Raw genomic sequence first — 13,887 nt, 5'->3', positions numbered from 1 at the left:
AGATGAAGGTAAATGAAGGTAGATGAATGTGAATAAAGGTAAATGAAGGTAGATGAACGTGAATGAAGGTAGATGAACTCGGATGAAGGTAGATGTAGGTAGATGAAGGTAAGCGAACGTTAGTGAAGGTAAATGAAGGTACGTACACATGAAGGTAAATGAACTTGAATAAAGGTAAATGACAATAAATGAACGCGGATGAAAAGAAATGTGGGGAGCAGAAGGTAAATGAATGAAGGTATATTAAGGTAAATGAATGTTAATGAAGGTATATGAACGTGAATGAAGGCATATGAAGGTAAGTGAAGGTAGATGAACGTGAATGCATGAAGGTAGATGAAGGTAGATAAAGGCCGATGAAGGTAGATGGAGGTAGATGAAGGTAAATGAACGTGAATGAAGGTAGATGAAGGTAGATAAAGGTTGATGAAGGCCGGTAGATGGAGGTAGATGAAGGTAAATTAACGTGAATGAAGGTATATGAAGATAAATAAACGTGAATGAAGGTAGATGAACGTGAAAAACGGTATATTAACTAAGGCAAATGAATGCAAGTGAGGGTTGGTGAATGTGAATGAACGAAGATGAAGGTAGATGAAGGCAAATAATGGTAGAGAAGGTAGATAAAAGTGAATGAAGGTAAATGGAGGTATATAAACGTGATTAAAGGTACATGGAGGTATAGATGAAGGCAAATAAACGTTAATGAAGTTAGATAAACGCGAATAACGGTATATTAAGGCAAATGAATGCGAATGAAGGTAGATGAGGGTAGATGAAGGTAGATGAATGTGAATGCCGGATGATGACCATGAATGAAGGTAGATAAAAGTAGATGAATATGAATGAAGGATGATGAAGGTAGATGAAGGTAGAGGAAGGTAGATAAACATCAGTGAAGGTAAATGGAGGTGAATGAAGGTGAATGAAGATAAATGAATGTGAATGAAGGTAAATGAATGCAAATGAATGTGAATGAATGTAGATGAAGGTACATTAAGGTAAACGAACGTGAATGAAGGAAAATGACGGTAAATGAACGTGATTGAAGGTAGATGAAGGTGCTGTAGCTGGCGGTAATTGAAGGTAGATGGAAGTGAGTGAAGGTATAATGAGGTAAATGAACATGATTGAAGGTAGACGAAAGTAAATGAATGTAGCTGAAGGTAAATGAACGTGAACGAAGGTATATTAAGGTAAATGAATGTGAATGCAGGTTGATGAAGGTATATTAAGGTAAATGAACATGAATGAAGGTAAATGATGGTAAATGAACGTGATGGAAAGTAGATGAAGGTATATGAGGGTTAATGAACGTGATTTAAGGTAGATGAAGGTATATGAGGGTTAATGAATATGATTGAAGGTAGATGAAGGTATATGAGGGTTAATTAACAATTATTATCAATATGATACGCGGCCAAATAGAAAATCGGCCTCTTCAAAACACACGCTCAGCGGGCTGCTAATGCATTATTAGCACTACAGCTGATTGGTTCTTGCTTCAACTTTGGGATATGCCTATTATTTATAGACGATTTTACGCATTTTTTCGGTAATTTTAAATAAGTTCACTGAACTGAGTTGATTCTTTAATAGCTTGTTCAATCAACACTTACATGATGATTTGAAGTGACTTTGAATTCGTTATTCACTAAGCTTGTATCATTAAAACTCGCATTCTTGATATCATTTGGCCTTATTTATTGATAGTGTCATTTGCGGCCCGAGCGCTTCGCGCAATCAGAGCACGCGAAAGACCTCATGCATGTACCCACCACAGATCTCCATTTAAACCAGCTATGCTGAACTGGAATTTCTGTATAAATAATGTATATAAATATAAATTGAAGGTAAAAGATGGTAAAATGACCAGGATTGAATTTTTATAAATGGAGGTAAATAGCTATAGATGAAGGTAAATGTATATGGATGACTGAATTGTGGGAAACTGAATAATTTAGCGTGTCTTACGTAGTTGGGGACTCTTGGTGGTTATATGAATGAGGTCTTTTCCGTTAAATTCCATGCAATGTTTTTTTTTCGCTCAACCCAGTGCACGTCGGGAAAGAAACGCCAAGAAGGATTGGGACTGCACAAGAAATAAGATGGCGGATAGTTTTGCAGTCCGACCTAACAATCGTTTGCAACACCCTGTCATGCCGAGTAAGTATGAAATTTACTACTTCATCTGGCTACACACCAGTAAAATCTATATATACAAATATCAATTACGGAATACAGGGCCACATTCCAGACTGATGGAAGTACTAGCTCGATAAGCGGACTCGTTACTTGACGTCTAGATGTGGCCCTGAATCCTCTTGTGTTAAGCCCGCGTGGAGACTCCCGCAGATACTTTTATCGACTCTCCTTGAGTATCATGAAAAATTCACTGGACTTCGCTACAATCATGATTCTGGCCACACGTGAAGTTAATATCCAGTGAGTTATTCCCGTTTTGAAACGTAGGAGGCTAATGCGGCTGCGCAATTAATTGCAGTCTCCTTCGCCACAAACCCTGCGACTCTGAGTATCAAGTATTTATGAGTCAATGAATCAATGAGTCATGAGTCAGTGAGTTAGTGCAGTTACCCTAACCCATAAAATGAAAGCTAAAATTTCAGACAGTGCTTAGGCCTAATCACTGAAACGAGGGCTTAGGCTTCATCAATAAATTATTGCTATATTGACTGTGAGTCTCATTGACTCAGGACTCATTGACCATTTGACTCATAAATCATGGGACCTCTGCGACTCTAGGCAGCAAAACACTGAATTGGTCACCCCTTGACTGAACGGCAGGGGTATTTTGCAGAACGCCAAACGTTTTAAAATCGGAAGTTGACGATAATAACTGTATATATACTCAACAATAACTAAAAGTTAACCGTTTTAAAAATCGGGGCCCAGACCTAGTTACTGCAGACAATGTAACCCCCCATTACTGAAAGGGTGAAGATATGCAAGAAATACAGTATGGTGTCCTTGGTCCGCGACTTTTCCAAACGTGATGTTACATGTATATTTCCTCGTTAACTAAAATACCACCAAAAACAAATAATGTGACCGATGATTTCTTGATTATTCTTCTTATGCATGACGAAATTTCGGCTTTCCTGCTATCGGTGATCGTTCAGAAGTCAAGTTTGTTGACAGGAGTGTTAATTTGTCTTTCTAGAAAGTCTCTACTTTTGCGGCTCCGTAACTTACATGGTCATATTTACTTGGCTTTTGTAAAGATAAAACGCAACGAGAAAACGTGTCTTTTTGCAGAACAGATTTACAGATAAACTTATTTCTGCGTTTGGAAACGAACTTTCTGCAGAGTTTTAAACTTTTGTTTTATCGACTCTTGAAAAATATCAACAATTTTGGCATAGGGATCCTTGGTCCATGACTTATACTACTAATACATGTATGACCCCAGAGAACTTAAATCTCGCAAAAAAGATAAAGAAAACCTTTGATAAATGAAAAAGGTCTTTGCTTTAACTGAATATTTTCAAAATCTTCTTTATACATGTTTACAAATGGGTTACCTTTTTTTGTATGTCTGGAATACCTATACGGTCTTATAATGGAGTTTGTGTTGGGAAACGGTCACGCAACTGAAAATAAAAGTGGATTCTATACTGACAATGACATCCAATTATACGACTGTAGCTGAGATATACATGTATCAAGGATAATAAAGAATAAATAAATTTTCATGTTCATATAGAAATTATCGGGATTCACAGGAATTTTTTTTGGGCTGCTTACACGATTGGCAGACCAAGGATTGTGGACGAAGGGCTCGTGATTACGTTCACCTTTTTTTCGAATTACAAGAAAAAAAAAAAATTAATATTTCAGTTTGGAACTTGCCAATTTAACATTATCGCAAGAAATGAAAACTCTATCTTCAGGGAAAATTTCAGTTCGTGGTGTTTTGATTCAGATAAGATATTCAAGATTATCCTTTTTTTCTTGCGGACTACGGACACCATACTGTATACCAATTTGCATACATGATCATCTTCATTTGCCATGTTGATCACTGCCATATTCTCAAGCTCATTCGTCCCTTGAGGAAACTATTGTTATTTCATTCTCATTTCTGTGACGGTATTAATTTTGAAAATAATCATTATTCACTCCAGTATTTAGGTGATCATTACCGGTACCCAATAATGTGTGTTATTATCTCAAATCGTGTAAAAGTAGACAATTTACAGTTAAGTTGTTAGCTGAGCCAGAAAAGTGAATCCATATCATCAGGGCAGTTCTTTATCCCCTATTAAAAACCTGGGAGGAAAAAAACTTCTTCTTTGATGTACTGCTTGTACATTCTGTCTTGAAGATTGTAGTACCTGGCATAATAACCTGTCTCCAAGGGGTGATAAACTGAAGGGAAAAAAAGTAATGATTTTAAAGACAGCAGCATTTGAAGGCACTCTAAGTGTCATTATAATCATTAAAATCATTTCAGCTTTTACTACAGTGTTATCTGCTGTTATGGCATTGGCCTTTGCATGGTTTCTTTTCTGCCCTGCTCGAGGCTCTAGGGAAAAGGGAAGAAGACTGGGGGAACAAGGTTTTTGTCTAGGGGAAAAAAATACTGGTGTGAATAAGAGCCCAGATTTTACTAATTATAGGTACAAAGTCTTTGAGAAGCATCTTGTGTGCTTATCTTGCAATGATAGTGATCTCATTCAGTAAGACCAAACAGGAAAATTGGTCAATAATATTATTATTTTTTATTTGTTTATGGGGAGTCAGGGTGGCTTAGCGCTTATCAACTGTACCTTCCACCTCTGTGACCCGGGTACAACCCTAGGCTTTGAGGTCACATGCGGGCTAAGTTTCACTCTATCTCAATCTGACTCTGAGGGTTTTTCTCCTGGTACTATGGCTTTCCTTCCTCATCAAAATTGACTCTCAGTCAATTACATCTGGCTGCAGGCCAGATACCCACAAGAGGGGCAACCTCTGGTATCTTTCCTTTTCGTGGAAGTGAATGAATATTAAAAGTTGGTAATATTATTTTGTCATTAGGCCTCCTAACAACTATTATTGCGTCGATGTGACTTAGATTGGTTGAAACAATGCTGTACAGAGGAACAGCCTTCAATATTTTAATCCAGTCCTATCTTACAAGATGGCATGTTGTGTCGAGAAAGGGCCCAAAGCCAGTGACCAGGATATTACAAAGAGGTTTTACTGGGAAGGTGTTTCCCTGGAGTCCATGTAACGTCCTAAAAAACAGAGGAATTTTGGAGGAAAATATCAGATTGGTACCACTAGTTATACCAGGCGCTTCTAGCTCTTTTTCCCCAATTGATCTTGCAAAAGGTATTGCAGCTGTGAAGAAGGCTGATGGCTTTCTTGACTTGTACAGCAATTTCAAGAATTCTTCAGCAATGACACGTGTGAACAGAATTACTATTTTGCACAATTTGGCAAAATTTGCGGTCAGTTCACCGAAAAAGAATTTCACTGCTACAAAGAAAGTTTTAAAAGAACAACACCATGTTTTCTTGGATTTGCTACAAAGTATTGCAGCTGATTTTGGCCAGTGCAAGCCTCGTGACTTAGCAAGCATTGTATGGGCCTTAGGCAAGTTAAGAGAGAATGTAGTGTGGTTTGTCACAGAATGTGAAAAAGAAATCATAAAGCAAGATGAGAAGTCAATAATGCCCCCAGCTGTTTGCCAACTGCTTAATGGCTTTGCATCACTTAATTTAAAAAGATCCCAGTTTTTCTCTTTTGTTGAACAGAGAATCCTGGAAGAAAAACTCAATTTGAAGGATTTTGAAAACCGAGGACTCTGTGGAATCTTGTGGTCCTTCGTCAAAACTGAAAATGGCAGCATTGAGTTGTACAAGAAGATAAAAGACGAGATTTCACAGAGAGATGTGAAAAGTTTCAATAGTCAGCAACTGGGACAGATCTTGTGGGCATTTAATGAGAGGGAGATCCCATGCGAAGAACTGTGTGGTGTTATAGTAAGTGAGATCAAAGAGAGATCACTAGCAGATCAGACCAATGAGGGAATCAAAGTGATCCTGCGGTCACTTGCAAAAATAGGGCCAAGCGAAAAGGATACCTCAGACTTGTTTAGTAAACTAGGAGAAGAAGTGTTGTCACGAGGTATTCATGACTTTGATACAGGAGATCTGGTGATGTTAGCATGGTCTTTTGCTAAAATGTGCCCTAAAATGGAGGTCATCTTTGATTTTTTGGAAGAGGAGATAACTCTTCGTAAGATATCTGATTTTAGGAATCATGAACTGTCACTCCTGCTGTGGTCCTTTGCCAAGGCTGATTATTTGAGCGATGATCTATTCACCACTTGTCAAGAGGAAATCTTATCCAGAAACCTGAGCTTTTTCAAAGCTGAACAGTTAAGTCAGTTAGCATGGGCATTTGCGCGATCAGCAATTCCAACCTCGGAATTTTATCACCAGCTTGAGAAGCAAATCACGGGCAACATGCGTACATTCTCCAACAACGAGCTGTGTATGATTGCTCGGGGTTTTGCCCAAGCTTCAGCTGGTACCCCAAAACTGTTCAAGGAGATCGAAAAAGAGGTTTTAGACCAGGAAATTGTTCACAAAAAGCCAGACTTTATACCAGAATTAGCTTTGATTTTTTCAAAATGCAGCTACAAAGCACCTCTGCTCTTTGATGAAATGGAGAAAGTCCTCAAACATCAGGAAAGACATTATTTTAATAGTCTTGAAGTAAAAATCATAAATTCAGCATTTTCCAAAGCAGGGAAAGAATTGCAATTTGTGCAGTACAAAAGTATGGGAAGGCACAACAGTAAACTACCTAAACGAGGAAAAGACTTTCATTTGAACAGCAAAAATTTGTCAGATAGCATCTGAACATTTCATTGTTCGTAATTAACCTTGCAACACCTGTCGGTAACACAATTCTCCCATAGTTTTTCTTACAAGCATGCCAATAATTATTATGCTGTGGTATTGTTGTCTCACTTTCCTCGACTATGAGTGGGTGAAAATTTGAAGTTGACTTTGTGTCATTGAAATGGGTTGCTCATGTAAGCTTGACTGATGTTGCCATAAATTCAGTTCTTGTTTGATAAAATTATTGAAAGAGTTCAATATTTTGACATCTAAACTTATCCCCTGGACATAAACGGAGATCTTCACAACAAATGGCCTGTTTAATTTCCACAGTGTAAAGAAAGAGCATTTACCGGTAGCTGTTGACCTTAACTGTTGAGAATTGAAGTGTTGTTACTGGTCGTTTTATGTACGCAATGGACGATCGTAATATTAAAATAATTGTGCTTTTGAGACACTGACTCCGCCCAATACGAGAATATTATTTTCTCCCAGCTAGCTGCCATTTAGCCTGCATAGCTGGCGGGATATTTTTATCACAGGATTATTACTCACAAGTACATGTACAATGATCTTGGCCATGAGTGGGCCGTGACTGGCATGGGGACAAGTAGTTAAATTTGAAAAAACACAACAAAACAACCATCGATTTACTCCCACAATAAAATACCCTGCTAGCTATGCAGACTAGCTGCCAATGTTGGCATCTCAAAATCGCAATAATTAGTTTATAGTCATTGTAGTGTCGCTGCAGTGTACATCGAAGTATTGTAGCAGCACTTACAATGTTGTTTTTTTTTAGAGGCCATGAACATTCTTTTAAACAACCCTGCACCTAAAGTTTACTAGTGCCAAACTTTTCTGGACAGTGTTTGACCCTATGGTCATTCAATGTCCACAAGTTATCAGTGCAATTAATGACAGAAAGCTAAAGGGGGTTCAGGAAGTAGAGAGATCTATCCTGGTCCCAGAGGTTTTTCTTGCGCCATGAGAGAGCCGCAAAGCGGCGAAGAAGAGCTGCGAAGCAGCAAGAAAGAGAAAACCCTCTGGTTGCCTTGGACTTAAATCTCACTTTCATGCAGATGCCAGCTGTCAAACACTTCAAATTGATAATTACAAAATGGACCAATGGCAACTTAGCAATCATGTGTCCCCCTCGGTATTAACAGTCAAACGAACCAATCATATTGATTTGTGTGTTTGTTAAAATGTCAACCAATCCGAGTCTGAGGATCAAATGCTAACCCTGGCGTCTGCATGAAAGTGAGGTTCAGTCCATGGAAACCAGAGGTTTTTCTCTTTCTGCCCACTTCGTGGTTCAAGAAAAACCTCTGGAACCAGGGTAAGGGAGATCCTAAAGTGTGACAAATGGCCATATAATAATTTTTGCAGGCAAAAAATCATTAAGTGCAGATTTTAATTTCGTTGGTAGAGACAGCATGGCTCACTTAGTATAATACCCATTCAATAATTATGTTTGTTACATTCTCCTTACACAGCTATATTTCCTCCCGCACGTGGGTAGAAGATTGTCACTAAAATTTTAATTTGAAGCTATGTTATTTTCTGACATAATTAATGACAAGCAATAGAGTGCAAAAACATCATACAGATGGACTGGTTATGAAACCCCAAAAACTTCAAAAGAGAGAACAGTACTGTCACACTTCATATTGATTTTTGATCATGACCATGCACAATCTTTTGTCCTCGGTTCACAACTGAGTTTTCAAGAAATTGAGTGAAACTTTTGCCATTTAGAAAAAGGATGTGGACAATTTGTGCATGGTCAGGACCACAACAGCAAACAAAAACATAAAAACATGTGTTTCTATTCTGTCTGTTTTAATAACAACTAACAATTCTATCCTTTTGTTTCACATACCCATTTCTACATGTATTGTCCTTTATTCATAATGTGATTAATTGAAAAACATCATTTCATTGTTGGTCTGTCACCCCAAACATGGCTGTTCACTCACAAAAATGTACCAAGAATAGCTACAATGGCTATTACACCCGTAAAACCAACACCCTGCTAGATGATATTATTACTATGATGGCAGAGTTTTCAACACTGAACAGTGTGCTACTTTTCCAAGTCTTAGTGTGCAGTTCCCCTGCATTTTAGTGGAGAAACAGAATAGGATCATGTAGCAGCTGTCAGGAGGTACAGCAACTACAAGAATAATAAAAACAACAAGGAAACAATGGAAGTGCTACCATACCAAAAATAATTAATAGCCAGCTAATACAAAAGCTGTTACACTATCCCAAGAATGAATTATTTTCCCAAAATGTGTGGCCGTCATTCAAAGATTGAATCTATAACACAAGCTCAGAGAACAATTATTATTATAACGTAATATTGAGATACTCTCTTGCATTTTTACTTCCTCGTCCACCCTCACAGGAAGTAAATATTACTGCTCCCTCAGCCATCAAAACAGTATTGAGACACGAATGGGTTATTCTTCACCTTCCTGAACAATGATAAGTTGGGTGTTTGAGAAATGGGAAAAGTCTCAACTGTTTGTTGCTGCTCTACTGCTCAGAATATTTTTTCATTTACTGTATGTAAATGCAGAAAGCTGCATGTATAATGAAAATCCTAAATTTGCAGTTACTAGCATTTTTAATACATAATCATTAATTTTTCGTGAAAAACCTCCTCTACATCCCTCATGAGATCAAATCCCCAATATAAATTCTACATGTAAATCTTATCTCCTCCAAAGACTTGAATGCTGTTGTTTTCCTCTTTCGGATCTCAAGTACAGCATTCAGAGCTTTACTCCTCTAATTACTTCACCCCAAGCTTATACATTGTTTTCTGCTTGTAAACTTCTCCAGGACGAAGAACAGGACTTGGGAAATTGGGCTGTCATGCAAATAAACATTAAAAGAAATCATTAAAAATGATTGCTAAAGTCACTTTGCCAAGGGCACCCAGGGTGCCATTTAATTCTGAAAGAGAACACTATAGAGTGGTTTTCAATTGATTGTCAAAAGTAATTAGCGAATTGCTTTGGTTTATGATTAATGCTTAATGTGTGATCGGGATCACACTAGTGATCAATAGTGATCGGGAGACTTAATCGATTTTACTCGTCAGTGAGGGTATTTCAGGATTAATACAAAAAATTAAATAAAACGATTAATAATTTACAAAAACCAACCTGATTGATAGCATCTGGATAATTTTGAGCCTCCAAACAAAACGCACCATACTTGGGATAGCACACCCCTCCCTTGCCAGATTCACCATCCAGACCATTTGCAGTATAAAATTGTACTCCTGGTTGGTCAGTAAACATTGTCAACACACGCCCACTGGATGGATGGAACACTCTTAAAATACAGGAGGGATAAAAAAATTAATTCAAGGCAGGACATTCAGTAGTGCATAAAATGAATAAAAAAATTGAAATTTACAGTTTGTTGGTACACATTCAAAGCTGAAGAAGAGGTACAAAATCATTTGTGCTTCTTGTTCTTAAATTGCATTATTAAATGATAGCGGAGCTCAGGCATGCAAAGCGTGCCAAAGGAGCACCATGGGTAAGATTTTTTGGGAAATCTATCCACGCGAGAAATTTTGGTTATCATGTCACGTATATGTCCATCCATCCGTCCGCCTGTACAGACTGTCAGAGTGGAGGCAGGACAGCCTCTTGGGACGGGAGTGTTTAGGAAAATTTCCTTGGCAGCACCCGCACTTTTCTGGCAGGAAATCATGTAGTGATGAGCAACGGGATAAAGAGCAGGAAAGAGCATGAGAAGTGAAGAAATCCTCGAGAAAAGCCAAGGAAGGAGAAGAAGAGAAAATTCCAATGCAAATCAACGTAAAGCCAAGAGAAATAGAGCGAGAGATGAAAGACTTATTTACAATGCTTAGCTTTCAGGTAGGCTTAATGTTTTCCTTCTTTAATAAATTATAAGCTTATATGCCTCACATATATTTTGTAAAACTAGCTAAAAAAGGAAGAAGGCCTAACAACGTTTGCAATTCCGTGTTGACAGAGATTCTGACATATTTCAACAATCACATTTATAGGCTTTTTGTGTGAAATGGGTGCTCAGTTGTGAATTGCTTTGTTTGACTGTGAAATTGCAGTTGAGTAAGTGAATTTACTACACTTTAGGTTGACTTCTTAATTGGTAGAGATTTTTGCTGTTCTGAACTGAAGAGAGTGCATGTACACAATGTAACTTCAGTTTTAGTTGTTGATTACAATTATTGCTAGCTATTGCTTGCAAGGCTTGTTTGTTTACTGCTGTCAGCTCAGAGGTGTTTGATCGATTTGATCACTGTAAACTGTACACACTAATGACGATTAATTTTGTACTTTGTGCAGAAGCATAATTATTTCCATAAACACTATATTGCTTTCTGGGGTTAGAAACAGGAGCTCTGCTTTTAGGCTTGGCTAAATCTATGTATTATTGTTGAATAAATTATGTAAACACCTGAACAAATTAAACCCAATATACAAGTCATGTACATGTAATGTGCACATTGCCAGAGTTTTGACAATAATAATCTTCAAGTAAGGCCATTGGCAAATGAATCTTATAGTTTGATAATCTAACTTAAACAAGTCATGAAAAAAAATTTAATTTGTCGAGAAGCCTGTTGCTTGCATGTGGCCCCCACGGTTTCTCTATGGGCTTCCTTATAGCTACATGTAGCCATACAGTATGCATTTTGGTTATTTAATTCTTTTGTAATATTCTGGCAATAATAATTTGTAGTAATAATAATAATAATAATAATAATAATAATAATAATAATAATAATAACAAATACTGTAAGTACTGTACTTTAATGTGGTATAATTATACTAAAAAATGACTACCGTAAATACCGAGTTTGAGGTATGTACTGTAAGTAATGTGGACTGAGTTTTTTTCTGTTGATTTACAGCCAAGGCGCAAAGTGCGTGGGCCATAATTCAACTGGAAAAAAAACAAGGATCAGTGTAACCTACAGTACGGGCCGAGAAAACTAGGGGTGCATTCGATTGACCATATTCCGGAATAGGAATACATGGAATACAAGTTGGAAATCATTCGTTTTTGCGGAGATTCACATTAAAATTGTTAAACATTTGCTAAAATGCTATTTTAAACATATTTTTATCATCCTTGCAGCTTCAAAATGCGCCAAACATACCGTTTTAATCACCACTCCACGTATTCTTATTCCGGAATAGGGTCAATCGAACGCGCCCTAGGTTAGCCAGATTTTACATCTCTGAGGTAATCAGGTTTGCAATGGACAAAGAAACTAGTTCAGTTATTTAATTCAAGCAAAGGTTCAACTGCCACAATGATTGCCCCATCAAAATCTGGAAAACAAAAAAAATCTTCTTTGTTTTTTAGAATTAGTTGCTTGTATTACAGTCAAACACTTTTACAAGTTTATGTAACACAGTCAAACAACATGAAAAACTTGCTAGAGAACGTTTTATAAAAAATTTCAAATTTCAGTAGGCCGTACTGTAGAATACGGCCTGCTAAATAAATTATTAGCCAATCAAAGCATGTGTACTATCTGAGAGATATATAATCATCATCATCATCAATCCAATTTTGATCTGGGTTTATCCCGTAAATGGGGGTGGCCAGATTTACGCCACTTTGTCAGCAATCTTTTTAACTGCCACTCTCCATCTCGCTCGATTCATGGTGTCCTTTTTCTCCAAACCAACGCTCTTGCTCTCCTTCTCCACAAGTTTGTGTCTTCTTTGGTCGTCCTCGCTTCCTCTTGCCCTTCACTTCGAACTCCAACGCATTTCTCAGAACATGCCCATCATCCCTCCTCAACACATGCCCGTACCATCTCACTCCATTTGCCTTAGCCATCTGAACCACTGTTTCCTTCAATCCCAACATCTCCATCAGGTCTTCTGTCCTCTTTTTCTTCATCACTTTTGCACCACACATTGCTCTCACCATTGCTCTCTCAGTCCTTCTCAAAATTGCTATCTCATTTTCCCTCAGACACCATGTCTCACTCCCATAATAACATCGCCACTCTTACACAACTCCGATAAACCATTCCTTTCACCTTCAAGCCGCCACTTGCATTCACCCTATCCCACAAATAACAGAAACCTCTCACCATCAACCTCTTCACATAACTCCTCCACCGGTTCTACTAATCCATCAGCTTGCTTCTTGCATCTTCCACACACAAAATCGCTCCCCAACCTGGTTTGAATTTGTGCGACTGATCGCGGGGACAAAATTCTCCCACAGCGACAATGATTTTCATGAAATTAACCGTGTCACACAAGGCGAATTGTTGCGGCGACTTTTCCCCGCGACGTGCCACAGCGACTTATCGCCTAGTGTGTCCCGGCCTTTAGGCCTAATTAGGCCTAAGATGTTATAGCTGCTAATATCAGTATTAATCTGAATCCTAATCTTAATCTTAATGAATTAGGAGCAATAACGTTTTAGGCATAATTACGCCTAAAACAATATTAATCTCAAATCCAACCTTTGTCGGTTAGTATTCAATGAATGGTGGGGTCACACAAGGTGTTTTGGTGCCTTGTTTTGCTGTTTCGTGGTTTAGTAATGGCCTACCAGATGAGTAAAAAACCCTAAGGTTTGTTAAACCATACTCCATTTTGTTAACCTAAGGTCACTTCTAGCCTTCTAGTAATCCCTTTTATGTGAAAGAAGAGCACTGGAGAGATTTTCCTCATTCTGACCATGCAAAAAAATAAGGAAACAGCTGGTATGTTCAATAATAATAATAATAATAATAATAATAATAATAATAATAATAATAATAATAATAATAATAATTATTATTATTATTATTATTATTATTATTATTATTATTATTCTTAAATCTTTTCAGAGGTCATTCTTTGCACTGGAACACCAACTACACTGGCTGGGTCACTTACTCTGCAAGGAATTCCTTGCTCTTTGGAAGGCAATAAGTATGATCATAGCCTCCTATTTTGTCTAAATCTTGTCCTATTGGTTTGGGCTCCAGGAAGTCAAAAGC

At 37.7% G+C, this 13,887-nt stretch overlaps 2 protein-coding genes across 2 annotated transcripts in view; one reads left to right on the top strand and one right to left on the bottom strand.

The window, feature by feature from the left end:
* The first annotated feature begins 2,053 nt into the window (after positions 1–2,053).
* Positions 2,054–7,312, top strand: LOC137980162 (uncharacterized). The gene is made up of 2 exons (XM_068827537.1): positions 2,054–2,166; positions 5,041–7,312. Exon 2 carries the CDS (start codon positions 5,091–5,093, stop codon positions 6,873–6,875), a length of 1,785 nt encoding a protein of 594 aa, XP_068683638.1. The 5' UTR covers positions 2,054–2,166; positions 5,041–5,090; the 3' UTR covers positions 6,876–7,312.
* Positions 7,313–8,260: 948 nt separating this feature from the next.
* LOC137980163 (galactose mutarotase-like) overlaps positions 8,261–13,887 on the bottom strand; it is a 14,283-nt gene continuing 8,656 nt past the window's right edge. The window contains exons 6-8 of the mRNA XM_068827539.1: positions 13,784–13,887; positions 10,037–10,208; positions 8,261–9,738 (exon numbers count right to left, since the gene is read on the bottom strand). The exon at positions 13,784–13,887 is cut by the window's right edge and continues 32 nt beyond it. Of these exons, the coding sequence (XP_068683640.1) occupies positions 9,661–9,738; positions 10,037–10,208; positions 13,784–13,887 (354 nt within the window). The 3' untranslated portion in view covers positions 8,261–9,660. The remainder of the gene's footprint in view (positions 9,739–10,036; positions 10,209–13,783) is intronic.

This window comes from Montipora foliosa, chromosome 12 (genome assembly GCF_036669935.1).
Source record: "Montipora foliosa isolate CH-2021 chromosome 12, ASM3666993v2, whole genome shotgun sequence".
Lineage (NCBI taxonomy): Eukaryota > Metazoa > Cnidaria > Anthozoa > Scleractinia > Acroporidae > Montipora > Montipora foliosa.
Note: the sequence above shows the minus strand (reverse complement) of the source record. Positions and strands in the feature narration are given on the sequence as shown.

What these genes read in the sequence shown, in the direction of transcription:
- LOC137980162 (XM_068827537.1), top strand. Translation starts at nt 5,091, where the DNA reads ATGCTGTACAGAGGAACAGCCTTCAATATTTTAATCCAGTCCTATCTT.